The following is an 18,150-nucleotide window of genomic DNA, read 5'->3' as shown; positions in this document are numbered from 1 at the left end:
ACATAGTGAGCGGATTCAGGTGCTTTACCTTTGTCTGTATCATCAATTTTACCTTTTTGTTGGTTTCGTTTCTGCTCAATTTTGTCCCATGGTAGCTTGCATGTGGAGGGATCATGTGATCCATTTATTTTGCAGCAAATGCAGTGCAAATTTGGCTCTTCTCCTTGAGAATGTCTGGCCCCCCTGCCTTTGAAATATATTCCTCATCCTCTTCGTCCACCTCTTCCTCTTGTAGAATCTTGAGCAGGATGCTTTTCTTTATGAGCAAGGCACACAGTCTCTTCAGAAGATTCAGGGGTTGTCTTCTTTCCAAAAGCTTTCTCTCTTTCAGCAAACTTTTTCACAAGAGAGTCAAAGGTTATATCTTTGAGATTTCCATTTTCTTGCAATGATTCAAGATAATTGGAGTAAGTAGGATAAAGTGCCTTGAGAAAAGCGATAAGAGGAATATCCAATTCAACCTTAGTAGATTTTATATCATGCATTATAGACTTTACTTCAGATGCAAGAGCAAGAGGATCATTATTTTGCAGTTCAAGAGTGAAGAGTTTAATTTTGAGTTGGACAACTTCAAGTGCAGAATGTGAGTCATAGAGTTCTTTCAGCTTTTGTAAGGCTTCAAAGGCAGTTGAATATGACAAAATATGGCGACTCACCTCTTCATTTATAGATGTTGTGATTAATGCATAAGCTTTGCTATTCTTGTTTTCCCGAATGACGAGCTCCTTGTTTGAGGTAGGTTGTACTGGATCATTGTCTCTGTCTCCTACACACACTCCTTTCCAAAACTCATCGAAAATGAGGGTGTGTTTTATCATCCAGGACCATTCAGGATAGTTCTCCTTGGCAATGAGAAGTATTCCCACCATAGATATGATTGAATGCATATTGTAGTAAATAAAATTTTGGCTGCAAAAATTTTACTCTTAATGAAAAAATATAGTGCTGATATAATGGGACAACAGATTCAAATATCAATTTGCATGCTTCTGCACAATGTTAAAGCATAAAATATGGCAGTATAAAATACCCTCAATAGCACTGCGTTGACCAAACAAAAACTGAAGAATGTAGTCCAGATGAATTTTGACTCTCAGATATTGTGTCATGCAGAGAAGTATTTAGAATAATTTGAGACAGATGTATCTCTGATTTTAAGCCACAAGGAATACACCACAAAACTGCAAAAAAAATTAAGCGCTTCTCCAAATTTAATTTCCAGACGACTAATAGATCCTCTAGAATGGCATTCAGAGGATACTATCTTTGCATTTTGTAAACCAAGAAACAGAAATCCTTTTTTACGGCACGCATCACCCACAGTTCTTATCCAATTCCTAGCAATGGAAATCATACAATATATATCAATTTGTAGTTAATACGCTATACGCAAAAGGTTATTTTCATATACATTGAGACAAGGTTATTGCAACTACAATCAGAAGACATACCCTCCAGGATAGAAGGCAAGAAGGTGCAACTGTGAAAAAAATTCGGTAAGAAGTATATAACAGGCACAACTTCGCGTTGTAGAGCTTATGCCTTCATTTTTATCTCTGTCCAATGGTCTTGGCTTGATGAGAACACTAAACCCTCAATTGAAAGATAACGTAAGATTAAATTCAACATTAAGTGCGGTTGGCAAAGGCATTGCCATGGACAACAACAGGAAGGTGGAAGAACAAAGAGCGGGTGAAAATCTGGTAAGGAGTATAAAATAGGCGAGCGGCTATTCGAATCCTTGAGGACGGGCGTTTTAATAGTTTAAAGGTTATATATTTGTGCACAAGCTAAAGACAACAGTGCCCATTCAGACTCAAATACAAAGTTAAACTATTGAAGCAATCAGACAAATCAGATAATCGTTGTAATGTTATCCTTTAATTTTCATAAATTGATACAATCCACAATATCCACCAGCTTCATAAGAGTCTGTCAGTTGAATGCCAGGCGACCAACATTTAGTAGAATGTCCAACGCATGTCAGATGAATGTCAAGCGACTGTTTAATGCTAAGTGCAGGTTTTATAAATGGAATATGGCAGAACATCAAACGTTCATGGACAAACACCTTCGCGTTGATAGAGAGCCTATGTAAAAGGAATATGGTAGAGAGACAGAGGAGTTACAAGGAGCATGAGAGCTAAAAAACGAGCTGGCTCTGATACCATGTCAAGCCAGGCAGTAACTCCACAAAACAAAAAATTGATTCGTATTATTCCATTAGGTAGGCCTTTGTTATATAAAATAGGGAGTGACTACTCAGTTCATCTCCCGATGACCGCGCACATTCCTAATTTAATTATTTACATAATCTCACCCAATCATGAAGATTAGGTGTCAACAGATATACATCCATTTCTGCAAATGTACCATGACAATGGGCACAACTAGCATGTGATATTCCCAGAAAGTCAGATATGGATGTGATGGCTTTTTCTATATCTTTGGCATGAGGTTTACAATGGTTGAATTTGTTGTTTTTTCTAGTTGTATCTTGTTGGGCACATGTTTTGTTACCTTAGATACCTCTATCATGATACACTGTTATTCTGATATTGTTACATGTTGTGTTGCAACTCCTTTGACTCCTAAGTAACCTTATTTATTATTGTGGCAAGGGGCACAGCCCATGTTTCTTCACTTCCTTCAATTTTGTTTCCAATCTCTCCAAGTCCTCTTCTCACAAGCTAGGATCAATCCTCATTTTCTTACTAGATTTTCTCTTCTTTCAAGCACCATTCTATTATATTGCCAGTGACCTTTTCTATTTTTCTAGCATGGTTTCTTCTTCCTCCACGTCTTGCAATGGCATGGTAGGATTCTACAACTCTTGTTCCTATGGTGAGGGATTCAAATGGGTTTTGTGGTGTCTCGATGCATCTTAGTCTAGTGCATAGTCTTCCCTCCCTATTTATCATTCTATTGTTTTATTTGTAGGTCTATATTTGTCTTTGATTGAATGTTCTATGTGTGAGGCACTGAGACGTTAGGCACTAGTACCATCCATTCTTTTGTCTAGTCATTAATAATTTATGTCATGCTAAGTTCATCAACCTTATGTCATGAATATAACCACCATTCATGAGGGTCATCTTTTCCTTCAATATACATGAAGTGTGAGGCGGTGCAGAATAAGGTAAGATACCAATATGTGGGGTAATATATTAATGATATGCGGTAATATATTCTTGTTGCATCCTATTTGTGGTATACTATATAAAGAGGTAATCCTAGGTGTGATGAATTCCATCTTTTCTAGAGAAGGGAAATTAACATCCTTTGGAATTTTCCACGTAGTAAGGGAAATCAAGATCAACAACCATGAGTAGTGGAATTCAATGTTATTTTCCTATGCATTAAGATAGTGCTATGTGAAATGCTTTAGCAAGAATGTAACCCATTTCATTTGTATCCCTTTGATGCACTTTGCGGCAGCTACAACTGCACCTATAGGAAATTTGTTCCTTCTACACTTTCTCAATATATTTCATATCATAAACTCTATGGAAAACTAAACACCATCCTATTCTATGATGGAAACATTTACATTGTGGTTCCCACACCCTATGGAAAGCCTATCCCTAAATTCTCTCGCAACTGTCTTGCATGTATTTTATCAAATAATGGATTTGGTTCCTCATCACTTGTGGGGATCCCTGCAATTATAAAAGTTATTTTTGTATCAATCTTTATTGGCTTTTCTAGCCACATAAGACCTCCATGCATACAACTGATGAGTAGATTTAAACAAATTTTTTCTTCCGAATATGGCCAAAATTTGGAATATATAACATGTTTAGGATACCAAATTTCTTTATCCCTATGACCCATTGTTGGAATTAAACAACCATTGACTGTCCTAGATACTTAATTTTCTAGCTACATCATTACTAGTCAAATTCTTCAAACTTCATAAGGTCCAACACGTTGTGACCATTGTACTTGAGTTGTTTGACCATGCCTAACATATCCCCCTCCAATGTGACTCCATCCAGAAATAGGGATATTTAGCTAATACTTCGACTCCTTAGGAAGATGAATTTTAAGTTTTGTCATATTCTATGGAAGTGACACATCACCAATGCCTTTAATTTTTTATTTCTTTAGAGTGGAGGAAGATGCCATGGTGAATGTGCTTCGGAATGAAGAAATTATCTCTGCAATTCAGGATTTGATACTTGGAAATCATTATCTTCTATGCTCGAGCTCGATTCTACACTTTGAAAATGTCTAATAATGAAATTGAAAACAAAGGAAATATTTATGACTTACATGCATGGCGTGCATTTGTAGCTACATTAAATGTTTGGTGATCATGGCCTTATCCGGCCATAAATTTTCCATTTTTCACATGGTGTGGACCTTAATGGGGAAAACCATTTGTGGTTTTGTCTAGGTTATAAGTCATGTTAGGATAATTTCTAATGTAGTCCTCAATCTATATTAGATTTTACTTTAATTACCTTTATTTATTTTTTCATCATTGAGCTCCATGTTTTCCAGTCCACATGGATGGCAATGCTTCTTCTATTATAGACTTTTCCCTTCTCTATTAATAGCATGAGTTTCTTTCTATAATCTACTATTCAAATCTCAATGAGTGCCACTTTCTCCTTCAATGGTGAGTACTCCATATTGCACAAGTTCTAATTTGTGGTGTGCTAACCTTTTACTGCAACAAGAAAGATTTATCCTGCAAGTTTTTTCGCAATGTTTCCAATGTTCTTCATTGCATGCCTCCTACTTGAAAACACAAATAATGTTATACATTAAAGTTTTTATTTTCTTTTATAGAAAAATCATCCTTGGGGTAAGTAGCAATTATATCTATATAATTTTAGCCTAGTCCCATTAACAAGTCCACTAAGGGGCTCTCCGTTTAAATTTTCCAATTGAAGTGCCCTTACATTTGTGACAGAATGAATAACATAGGGAGAGAGTGAATGCATTTGGAATTTCCCAAGGTACTTCAAAAATTAACTGTCATACAAGAACACAATATCATCATCCTAGAACCATTTTTCTTTGATATGGAAATCATGCCATTCTATTTCCGTGTCTTTTATCACATTCTATTAGAATCCTATGGTAAATAAATCTTCTTCTATTTGTAGTATTTCTCCTACTCTTTTCTTGATTTTGCTATAATATGCGAATACTGTCATTGGATAAATGTGGAGAACAGGCACCATGAACTCCATTAGCAGTAATACTTCCTAACAATAGACCATCTAGGAAGGTATCTAACCTATGAGCTTATTTAAATTAATCCAATACACCCATAATAATATGGGAATCCTGAACTCCTTGTCATATTTGTTCATGTTACAATCCTTTGTTAGCATAGTTCCCAAAATTTTGGTGAAGGCTTGAATAATGTCCTTTGCTGGTGGATGATATGGAATTCTCTTTTGATGGTGTATCTAGAAATTCTCTTCCATACCTTCATTACTTTGATTCAAGAAAGGAATTCTCAAATTACTCATAAAAATTTTGTAGCATCCAAAGGATGTGACGAAATTTTCAAATAAAAATTTGGAAACAATATCCATTCTGCAATTTCTAATAGGTGCTACTTTGGCCAATCTAATAAGATAATTCATCATGGTAATAATATATTGTGCTCCACTCCTCTTAAGCAGAGGATTGATCGGCCCAATGAAATCGATGACCCACTTCTTGAATGGTAGTAATGTTGATTGTGGTTGAAATGACATCTCATCTCATCATGAAGGTTTACCCACCCTTTGACAAACATCACAATTGCAATGAAATTCCTTCACATTGTGGTGGAAAAGTCTCCACCATATACCTGCATCAAAAATATTTTAAGTGGTCTTTTTCCATGTGTAATTACCTCTAGAAACTCCTTTATGTCCCTTCGATAATATAGAGTTTCTCTTATGCTCCAATACAGTTCACTAGAGTAATCCATTTATTGCCAATTTGTACAAACATCCCTTGATGAGTTGATATTTTACATCCTTGAATAACAATTACTTTTTCTATGCCATTGTGTACTCTTATGGTGTCGTCCTTGTACTAAGAAACTGGATGATTTTGGAAAAGTGATTTTCGACCATATCGACATGAAATAATTGTGTATCTGGTAAGTTATGGTTCACTTTTAATGTCTTTTCATCGAAGTTGATCCTTGACAAATGAGTTGACCTTGCATTTAGCTTACCAAGTTTTATGATTGCCTCAAAATCATATTCTTGAAACAACAATAGGATTTTACATATCCTCCTCCCCAAAACTAGTGATGGGCCTCAAGGATTTCTTGTGGAGAATATGTGAGAGACTGGTAGGAGAGAATCAAGGAGGCTTGTTCCTTGCTACAGATTCATCACAACATAGCTAGCTCACGAGTAGTTACTACCTATCTATGGTTGTCAGTACACCAAGGGACCATATCAACATTTATACGACTTTTGTAGGGAAGCATTCCTCCCTTCAATGATGTTTCCTCCCACCCACTTTTTATATAAAAATGAGAGCCTAACATCATAGTGCGGATTCAAACTCTAAAGGAAGACAATGATTATCAAAGAAGGTAACTTTTGTTTATTATTTCCATTGTTATGTCACATGTTTGAATACTCTTGACGTTAATGAGAAGAATTTATTTGTTCCCAACCTAAGTTTTCTTCAGTGGACATGAATCTACTTGGGTTAGGTCACAATTGAAATTCTTCAGCCCCTCCCTTTGTACATTTCTTTTGCATGCATTTAGTCTAGCAATGATTTTGTACAAATCTTGTTTATGAAAAAAAAAATTTCCTTACAGGACGATAACTGAGCTCTTTCTTGAAGCTTGGTTGTGTACTTGATGATCATAAGTACCAAAACAAAAAAATTATACAATAAGTAGTTTCCATTATAACTTTAACTCATATGTTCACTGTCATTTTGTTTTTTGCAATTAGTGGTTTGATAGTTACTTAATCATCTTGTTTTTATGAGTTGAACACGTAATTTGTCTATAAATGGAATAAATTGGTTCATAGACTAGATTAGCATAATTTTTCATACATCAAAATCACCTCGTCCAACACCTTTCCTTCCACTGCTCCTCATTTATGCAAACTGTCTATCTACTAGAAATTGTCTCACCAAGCTACATGAAATTTCTAGTCTTGCTCCTTCCTTGTGAATATTGATTCATTGAGTGGGCCTAGGATTAGTAAATTATATTGAAGCCTTATATAGCCTTCCACAACCCTTATCCCTTTTCAAACCACTCCTATATCGCATAATATTTCTCTCAGATGATTTCATATAGAAAAACAAGGCATCGTATAACAATCTTGTAGAAGCATGCAAATTTCTTCAAATCACCTCCAGAGTTGCATCCAAAGTTTTTCTTTCATATATCATCCCTCCAAAACATAATTTAGGCCTTGAAGATGTATTTTAGAAGACTGAAGACCCCCTAGACACTTTGTTTTATAGTTGTAGTTTCATTTTTGCAAGTAGGTTATACTATTGTTATGTGTTAGATAGAATGAAAGTGATTTACCTTCAACATTATTAATAATTTGTTTTGTCTTCTCGCAAGTAGAAAAGGATTTAATTTATTCATTTCTTTCCCTCCAAGAGAATAGGTATAATTCCTTTAAAATATATTAGGATTCCATTATGTCATTTAATTTCTGCAAAAAAAATTAGGGTTTTGTCTTTCTCATCTACCTTTTGCAAGATAGATTAGGATTTATTTCTATCATTTACTTTCATGCAGTAAGATTCAATTTTCCATAATGTAATTTAATTCTTTATAGTAGAATATTTTATATTTCAATCACTTTTTTTCCTGTAAAATTAAGATAGGTGTATTTCCCATTTACAAAATTTTCCAAGTATTTCGTGTAGCGTAGTGGTGTTTTCGCATATTAATTCACTTCATTGCATCAAATAAACTTAAGTAGAACATTGTCTATTGTACATATAGTATTAACACCTACTAAGTTTGTAGGAACTCCATATTGATAATTAAAGATGGTATCCCTAGGATTTGTAGCACTCTTGTCATAATACTAGGGCCCATCACTTTTTCGCGCCATTATTGGGGAGGTGTTGAAGTAGGTACTATTTTGTTTCTTTAATATCACTCTTTTTAATTTGATTTCATACAAATAAAAGCCATTTCTTTTCATTAGTATTCCTATTCAAAAAATAAAAAAGAAAGACAACAATAACATCATTAATTTCATGGCTCGTAGAACATATGTGGGACTACTTTCAAATCGATTCCAAACACCAAAACTCTAGAGGCCAGAGTTGGTGATGCGGCTTAGGGATTTATTTTCCTAAACCCCCACTTCTACAAGAAGTTAACCTTTGCTTTTATTGTGACTGTGGATCTTCTACTCTATTTACAAATGGTTTGCAGGTTTTTTTGCATGAGAACCCACAGTTATTTGAGGAACCCATAAAAGAAGAAGAAACTCGATTTCCCATTGAAAATGTGGCTAGAAATAGGTAGCATAAAGTATTTGTTATCAGAGAGACAACTAGGGAAGCCAATATGAAGAATATTAGCCCCACTTCTCTCCCACACTTCCATGGAATGGAATTTTAGGATCTTGACACCTTGATATTTGAAATTTTTGTAGTGTGTAAGACATGTGACTACAAATTTGATGAGAAAAATATTAATTTGTTTCCTTCTACCCTAAAGGATGTAAGCTTGCATTGGTTCATGATTTTGGAAGGAGATAGCATATCTAAATGATATTAGATGCAACAATCATCTAGCACAATGTGCAAGGAATATTGTAGGGAAAGGAACAAAAAGAAAGAAATATTGAGAGTGCCTCAAGGAATAGATGAATCTTTAGAGGACTTTGAAGAATTATTACAGCTAAGCTATACAAGAGTTAAATTTAGCCTTGATCTAGAATCAATGAAGCTGCAATTTACTTTGAAAGATGAGATGACGGATACTTTCAACATGTTTTTTTATGGATGTATTTACCAACTCAATTATGAGGACATAAAAATAGTGTTTAAAAATCACTCTTGAGTTGCATGGAAAAGAGGTAGATACAACCAATGTTTGGTAAGTCCCTAACCTTCTACTTAAACAGTTAAGAATGAAATAGGATGTATTCTGGAGGATTTTAAAAGGGAAATCTTACATATTTTTTTCCCTATAGATGGATACAATCTGGATTAAGAAGAAAATAAGAAGAGGCCACACGACAAAAGAAGTTGAACTTCTAAGAAAAATGAAAAATATGTGTCAAAATTTGTTGGCTTAATGGCACCTAACCTAGGTTCAGAAGTGATTTAGCCAAGCAAATCCCGGTGCTACTAGCCCTTTTAGTAACCGTCTGTGGAGTGCAGACTGAGGTCTCACTCGAAGTAGTGTGGGAGGGTGCTAGAGCCAGGTTTCCGCACCCTGGGGATGTCTGATATGAGGCGATAGGGATGCGATCCAACCTTCATTCTTACTGGGCTATGCACACCACCGAGCACTTTGCATCCTCTGTTACTGCCTTCACTCAACTCTAGCTGCAACGTTGTTTAAATATCAACAAAAAATGCTAAAAATAGAATTTCTAAAAATAGCACTGTTATAAATAGCAGTTCAATGAGTGTTGAACTTAGCAACAAGGGATGAAAAATGAAAGTGATCAAAATATCATTATATAAATAGCATTTCGGGATACCTTCCTATTTTAGTTAGTCCGTAAACTAAAATAGTGAAGTAAAATTCGAATTTGATCTTAACAGTTGTTTGGAAAATAATTAATTAATTCACCATGAGTTAATTAGTTGTCAAAAATCACACATGAAGTCTATGCAAGGACATGCAACAGTTTCTCCATTGACTGAGGAATTTATCCATCACTTAAAGAGATAAAGATGAGTTGTAATTAGTTGGCTCGGTTAACTGAGTCAAGTCTAGTTACATTAATTCAAACAATTTGTCGAATTAATGAGAGTTCAGTTAGTTAATGCATGATTGCATATAACTACTACACTTTAGATAACTTAATATTCTCTCATGAATAACTCATGCATGTCAGTTCCGACAGAGACCCAGTTGAGATCAAATGGAGGGATAGTGTACTATCAGTTATTAGAATATTCCATTGTGAATATTCCTTGCATGCAGATGGAATTCTTTCCTTGAGGATTGCGCAGTTACTTCTTCCTGTTTAGTGAGTGTGATGAGGCCAATTCACACATGTGGCTTCACTGGACCCCAAGAAAATCTCCGTAAGGAAATAAGAGGCTTGGAGGGCTTAAGGAGGATATATACTATGTATATTCAGTCTGTGAGCTGTATTGTTTGATTGCAGAGAGAGTAGGATAGCTTGAAAACAAGATTTCCACTTGTATGATAATACAAAGTTTGGGTTTTAGGCTGAGGATTTCCCCTGGTTATTTTTTCTATGTTATGTGTGATTGGTTTCTTCTTATCAGTTATATGTGTTCAATTGATCTTGCTCAATTCAATTAAGCTTCCACATAATTGTTTGTAGAAGTAGATCAAGTATATTGCTTTAGTATATTGCATTATCAAGTGATCTACAATGGGAGTTTCTACATGGTATCAGAGCAAAGGTGGTCAAGGAAGAACAGTATATAAGAAGGGAGAAGCTCGAAGTTTGTGATTCTTGAATATAGAAATCAAGTTCTTATCACATTTTTATTTCACCTATGGTGTTTAGTGGTTTAAGAATCGAGTATGCCCTTGATGGCAACTCGAATTATATAGCCTGGAAGGATCACACAGAAGCAGTATTAGAGGATAACGGTCTAAATGACTTCATTGATCAAGAAGTCCCCAAGTCGACTGATGCTACTCAACTGGCGGAATGGAAGAAATGTGTGGCTAGAGCAAGTAGAATCCTTCTGGAGGGAGTTTGAGACCACATAGTCTCGAGTCTCCATGGGAAGGAGACACCATTTTCAATGTGGAAAACATTGAAAGATCTATACCAGAATAGTAGCGATCAGAGGAAGCTGGCGCTGAAAGACAAGCTTCCAAGAGATCAAGTGTGAAAAGGGCGACATGATCTCTACGTATATGAACAAGCTCACCACCTATAGAGATGAGCTTGGAAGTGTAGGGATCATGACCGTTGATGATGACATGGTGAATCTTGCACTCCTCGATCTTCTTAAGAGATCGCATAGCTACCAAAAATTGGTTAATGGAAGAGAAAAATTGCCAGATTGGGAATGACTTTGGTCAAATCTGATGCAGAAGGAGATAAGAAGAAGCACCAGAGATGGATCCTCATCGAAGCAAGATGATGAGGAAAATCTAGCCTTAGCGATTAAGGTGAAGAAGGGGAAAGGGAAGGCATCCCAATCCAAATCCAGTTCTTCTCATGGTGGGAAGAAGTTTGACAAATCGAAAGTGTGATGCTTTCATTGTCATGAAGTGGGCCATTATGCTACAAATTGTCCACAGAAGAAATCCAAGGGTTCCTCAAAGGGATCTGATGGTGAGGCACTAGCTTCACAGTTTGAGCTAGATTTATGTCTTATCAAATGCATGGTTTCATCCATGGTGGGATGTGTTTGGTACCTAGATAGTGGAGCCTCATTCTGTATGTCAGGTGACAAGAATCTTTTCGGTACCCTAGAGGAGAAGGATCTCCAGATGCGGATCGAGATGGGAGATGATGGAAAGTACTGTGTCTCAAGTGAAGGTATGGTTGTGTTTCATAGGGAGCATGGAGCTCCCATCATCTTGCCTGATGTAAAGTATGTACCAAGCTTGAAGAAGAATATTGTGTCCATTGCTATGCTAGAAGATAAAGGCTATGATGTAGTCGTTAGAAAAGGAAAGGTATTATTGACGCATATCGGCACTGGACAGACAAAGCGAATAGGGATCCGAGTTAAGAATCTCTACAAGCTAGAGGTAGATGACTGTGCTGCTTTGAGTTCCAAAGCTGAGATGGTGCAGAGCCAAGATGTCGGTGGGCTATGGCATAGAAGACTGGGCCACTTGCACCATGGAGCCCTGATGATCATGCAGGAGATTTCTACCAGATTACCCAAGCGAAAACTTGAGCAAACGATGACATGCAAAGGTTGTACCTTGGATTATGTGAAATCTTCCTTTCTAGATCGAGACAATAGAGATGGAGCAATCCTAGAGCGAGTTCACTCAGATGTTTGTGGACCTTTCTCTATAGCTTCCACCACTAAGAAAAGGTACTATGTTATTTTTATTGATGGTTTTTCTCTTAGATGCTAGTTCTACTTTATGCAAAAGAAGGATTAGACCTTCTTGAGGTTTTGTGATTTTAAAGTCTTGGCAGAGAAAGAATCACGAAAGAAAATAAAAGCCTTGCATAGCGACAATGGTGGAGAGTATGTCCCCGAATAGTTTAAGGACTTCTACACTGTAGAAAGAATTAAACTGGAGTTGACGACACCCTATAACCGATAGCAGAATGGGGTGGCCAAAAGGAAGAACAAATTGATTGTGGGAGAAGCTCGAGTGATGTTGCATGACCAAAGCCTACCACTGCATTTGTGGGCTGAGGCATGCAATACAACAGTATACTTGCAGAATAGAAGCCTGCACCGTATACTGTGGATGAAGACACCTATGGAGGCCTATTCTGGGAAGCGACCTGATCTAAGTCACTTATGAATCTTTGTATCATCAGTTTACTGTCATGTGACCAAAGATTCCAGGAAGAATCTAAACCCAATAACTGAGCTTGGAATACTTGTGGGGTACACGGATACACCCCACAACTCTCGAGTGTACCTTCTTTCCACTTAGAGGATTGTGGTATGCATGGATCTGAAGTTTGATGATTAGAAAGCCATGAAAGTGTCACTTGAGAGGGAGCTCAAGTTGCATGAAAATGAGGAACCTTCAGTTCCTAAGGATCCCTTCACAAATCCCTAAGAATCACTTCTCAAAAATTTGTCATAATGCCTTCACAAATCCCTAAGAATCACTTCTCAAAAATGTCTAAGTTTTTGAGACAATTAGCAAAAAACATTTTTTTAGAGCCAGTGGACATTGTATTCTTGGCTACCTACATTCATTGCATGTTCCAAAACTGAGCACCTCCACTAATCAATGTAGGTTTCTCTATTTTGCAGGTACGCTCATTATGGAAATTCGAAAAAATAAAAAATAATTTTGAAGATTCCGGTTCGAGAAGCTTCTAAGGTAGTTTTAACTATTTACCATGTATATGAGCTTGTATCCCATCTAATCCTATCTTGGAGAATTCACCTCTTATCCCTTGATCTCATATTCCCCTCTTAAGTGGATGCCAAGCCTAAATTGGTAAATAGATAAGATTTCGTAAACTACCACACTCCTCCAATAAATTTATTGCCTCCCATATGGTTTGGGTTGGCTTTTGGAGATTCATAATACCCTCATGCTACTGGTTTTAAACTAAGGAGTCATCACTTTCGTGCATTAGTTACAGTTGGTATTAAAGTGTGTTTTGTGATAAGGAAGGACAAGTCAACCTAGGTAGGCATCTAGAAAGTCAAACTTATATTTATGGTTGTAATATCTCCTAAGAGCATCTTGTTTTCCTATATTCTTTGTGTTATGTTTGCAGCCATATATTTCAATGCTTTTTTGACTCATTGAATAGAGGTTTTAGATTATGCTACATGGATTGTGGTTTCTTTGTTTGTTTCAGTCGTGTGTGCAGGTTCTAATTATAACACTTGGAGCTAGAATTGGGGGTTACAAGCAAAGAGGAAAGGAAGGTTTGCTACAAATCAAACATAAGATTCTTATAATAATCCGATTTCTCTATGGAAAAGTGTAATTTCTTTGTCTTCTATTGTTCTAGACTAGGCCACTAAGTCTAGGAATTCACCTTTGTCCGCAATAGTGAGATTTTGTATAACAAATTTGTGACTACACTAGGGAATGATTTTCCCTTAGTGGTTTCCTTGACCTTCACACCTTTTCCACCTTCTAAAAGTGACCTCAAGTGGCTCTCTTAGAAACTGATTAACCTTAGGAAAACATATTATTGAGCTTGGTTGCATTTTGACCCAAACTACATCAATGCACCCTCTGGCCTGAAGATGAACCACTTCAGTGTAGTCCATCCTTCTTTCCAGGTATTTTGATCCTCTAGGATGGAAAAAATTGCAATCCCTTGGGTTGCCCTCTTATTTTCTTTGCTCCAACAATTTTTCCCCATGTTTATAAGTGTGTCCCTATCTATGAAAAGCCAATCCGTTGTGTAAAATTGCATGTTAATCGCATTTAAGTGTCATCTCTTTTGAACAAAGGAATTTTCACCAAATTCTAGTGTGAGTCCTCTTTTAGTGAAATCTCAGATTATGTTTGATTTCACTAGTAATTTCCTTTGCGCCTAATTGGTTGTTTTATTCCATTAGTGAAAGAAGCTATTTTTGTGTATAAGTAGTCAATTTATATTGTTTTTTGTCAATCTGGAATCATATTTTGTTTGTTCTAAAGAATTCTCTTGCATATATTACATTTGCATAGGTATAATTCTCATCTTCAAAGTAAGAAAGTAAATTGTGCATAGATTACATTTGCATAGTTTTCAGGGGAATTGTGCATATATTACATTGTATGGTTTCACATCATTTAGGGATTTGATTTTGATTGGAATAGTGAATTTGGGGAGATTGATGGTTGCATGAATTTTCTGTATTATTGTTGATTGATTTCTTCTTCCTCTACTTAGTTACAATTTTCATTTTCAAAAGTAAAACAAAAAGAAATAATTTTATCATATTAGTTGCATCATAGGTGTGTTCAGGGGACATCGAGTTTTGAGCTGTGAAATCTAACATAATTCAAGATCAACTCTAAAATTGATCTAATAGATTAGACCTAGTTTTTGATGTTATGTTCTTAGATTTCCTGGTCATATTCTTTAGATCAAGTTTTCTTTTCCAAGAAAATTTTCACGTTGTGCAAGTAGAGTGATGATTTTCATTCTGCGAGTAGAATCTTAATTTCCATCTCCAATTACACTATAGTATTTCATCTCTGCAACTAGTACAAAACTTTTCCTTCATGCAATCGTAGTTATTCTTTTGATTTCATGAATGACACTTTCATTTGTACAACTAGGATAATGTTTACCATCATTCAATTATAGTACACTTTTGTATTTTCATGCAAGTTATTTTTGAAATATAGTAAAAGGCGTGGTCTTTGTATCTTATGACCTGATTCATTGAATGAAGGTGACATGAATCTGACTTGAGCAACTGTGCATATAGCACTGTCACCTCTTAAGTTTGCATGAACCCGGGGTTGATAATTAAAGATGATAGCTTTGGGAGTGTCAACAATCTTGTTGTGATACTGAGGCTCATCAAAAAGAGGACAAAGAAATATGAGGCTCCATATGGAATGGATGTATGCTCACCTAGCTCAAATTGATCACCATATCCCATGCATATCCACCTATTCTACCCCTTCAAGATCTAATGTAAGAGATTCTACACCAATTAATTCTTCTCATTCATAGCTACTAAATATTTATTGTTTGTCTTTTATGGTACGTTGTCTTTATAGATACTCTAGTTATGTTGCAAGTATTACATTTTCTACAATTGTGGACTTGTTGTTTTATAGACATATGGTCAAAATACCTAGTTTTCCAATGAGAAATTTGAGATCATGTGCTATAAAGATGGATGAGAGTGGTTGGCTAAACACACAGGGGCTTCACTAGTCGAGCAATACGATACCACATCAATTCATAGTGGGGGATATATATTAATGAAAAAATGACATAATATATTGAGCATATAATAAGGGGTAAAGTGCTTTTATATTAACAAGTATATGGAGCTCAAAGTTAATGGGAAAATATAAAGGGGTATAAAAAAATGTTAATAAAAAAATTGATACCTACAATATCTAGTCAAAGTAGGGGTTTTTCAAGTTGGGAAAGTGTATTTGGTTGGTATTATTATTATTATTATCCAATTTTAAGGTCACGGTGAAACACCAAATTGGTGTATGCAATCCCTTTGTTTGTGGGACAAGGGACCCACCTTCGCACAATGATTTGACTACTAAGTCTATGAAGGCATACATAATCTGTCCCCTCTAGTTTTGAACTCATCTCCTCTTAGGAGGAAACACATACTCTTTTTTTTCCGAGGAAAAAAGCCGAACTTTTCTATTAATAAAAATAAAAAAGTTACAATCAGATGAATGAACATTCAGCAGAAAACTGCTTGAGGCAGAAAGATAAAACCATCCTTCTCCATGATGTCATCAAGCATGTCTTTTACAAAAAACCAGTAAGTTCTTCTGAATTTCGACCTGAATCAGCCATACCAAAAAAAATTGAGGCTGTCTAGAAAGTCTGGGTCTCCTTGTTAAAAGGAAAACAACCCGCATAATAACAACCAAAGGTTCTGTTGAGCTTCTCCGAATTTAAACAGAGATGAAATAGTGTAAAAAAAAGTTCAAATATCATATGCCGCCAGTATCAAAAAATATGTCCATTTGATCATGGAGCAATTACAACATGTAACAAAAAAATATTAAGTGTAAGGGGCCATATCCGTCTCACGGATCTGGTCCTGGACCTGCTCTTTTATCCTCCACGAACCCACAGCCTATTGTAAACCTGCTTTAGAATACCTGTCTCCTTCATCATTTTTGTCCCTGTAAATATGGTCAAGAGAGAAAACAGTAAATGAAGATTTTAGATTTTGAATTTCTTCTAACAGAGGCATCAACATATAATTCCGGCATCTAAATTTTCCATTGACCCAGTTTACAACATTTGAAGAATCTCCAAAAATCTGAACTGTGAGGACATGTCTATGAATGAGCCAGCAAAGGAGAAGTTTTAAGGCTGATAGTTCGGCAAAGTTATTTGTGCCCATCCCGAGACCCACTGAGGCTTTTAGCGAATGCGAGGGACTAAGATGAATAATAATTCCAGCACCAGTGGAGTTGTTTTGAGCTGCCCCATCAAAGAATGCCCAAGGGATGCCTTCTTTAATAAGGATTTCCTTCCGCTGGTTCGAGGATGTAGGGCCTTCCGGCTCAGGAATGCTAGCAAGGATGGTTGAGCTTTGGATTGCGATTACTTCCACCGGGGTTGCTTTTTCATTGAATATGCTACGGTTCCGGGAAATCCAAATGCCCCAGCAGAGGATAGGAGGAAGGTTTCTCAGGTTCTTCTCGGGGTAGTGAGACCACCAAAATTCCCAAGCTGCAGGGAGATCTTCCCCTTCCCATCTGGAGTTAATGTTCAAAAGTTTTCTTGTTTCATCCCAGACTTGTCTAGTGAAGGGGAATTCCACAAATAAGTGTGGGATGGATTCAGAAGCTTCCAGACATAAGGGGCATCTACTCGGCCCCTGCTTGAAGCGTGCTTGAAGGATTTCCCAAGAAGGGATCTTTCTTTTAAGCGCACACCAGAGAAAAATTCTGCCTTTTTTGGGGCATTTCAGTTTGAACAGAGGCTTTTCCCACCAAACAGGAGGATCCCATCCCTTTCTCTTCATCAGGAAATTATAGCCAGCCTTTGGGGAGTAGAGTCTTGTCTCAGCATGTGCCCACACTAGGGAGTCTGGATGGTCCTTGATTCTGACATTTGACCGCTTAAGTCCATGAATGAAGGCCTGCCACTCGATTCTCCAGGTGAGATCAATGCCCAATTCCTCTACACATTTCCATTCCTGACCCCAAATGGAATATAACTCCATGTTTGCTATCTGACTTAACCTGTGGATTCCCTTTGTATCTAGATGAGCGAGAAGACCAAGGGATAATGCAAAACGATCGTTGCAACCTATCCACGGATCCCTACCAATCCGTAGATTTTCTCCATTCCCCACCTGCCAAGCAAGTCCTTGTTCTATAATTTTGAATGCCTCTGCAGTGGCCTTCCAGATTACCGAGCAATTCCTACCTTTTTTGTTTGGGCTCTGAATCTAATCCTCTAGCGGAACTGGGTCAATATACTTTCTTTTGACCACTCTAGTCCAAAGGTTCTCCGCTTTTATGATTCGCCATCCTGATTTTGCTGCCAGAGATTGACTAAAATCAACGAGATGCTTGATGCCCCATCCCCCCCATTCCTTTGGTCTAGCAATCTTATCCCAAGCCACCCAGGGGAGGACTGAATCTTCTTTGGCTCCCGACCACAGAAATCTGCTACATATTTG

General features: G+C 36.7%; 1 protein-coding gene across 1 annotated transcript; it reads right to left on the bottom strand.

The window, feature by feature from the left end:
- Positions 1-16,587: 16,587 nt before the first annotated feature.
- LOC149212639 (uncharacterized) lies at positions 16,588-17,688 on the bottom strand. The gene has a single exon (XM_089388767.1). The coding sequence runs from the start codon at positions 17,686-17,688 to the stop codon at positions 16,588-16,590; it is 1,101 nt and encodes a 366-aa protein (XP_089244893.1).
- Between the last annotated feature and the right edge of the window lie 462 nt (positions 17,689-18,150).

This window comes from Pinus tabuliformis, chromosome 1_1 (genome assembly GCF_031772625.1).
Source record: "Pinus tabuliformis cultivar Carrire ecotype Pingquan chromosome 1_1, CPIR1, whole genome shotgun sequence".
NCBI lineage: Eukaryota > Viridiplantae > Streptophyta > Pinopsida > Pinales > Pinaceae > Pinus > Pinus tabuliformis.
Note: the sequence above shows the minus strand (reverse complement) of the source record. Positions and strands in the feature narration are given on the sequence as shown.

Coding starts and splice junctions, on each gene's coding strand:
- LOC149212639 (XM_089388767.1), bottom strand. CDS start 17,688: ATGGAGTTATATTCCATTTGGGGTCAGGAATGGAAATGTGTAGAGGAA.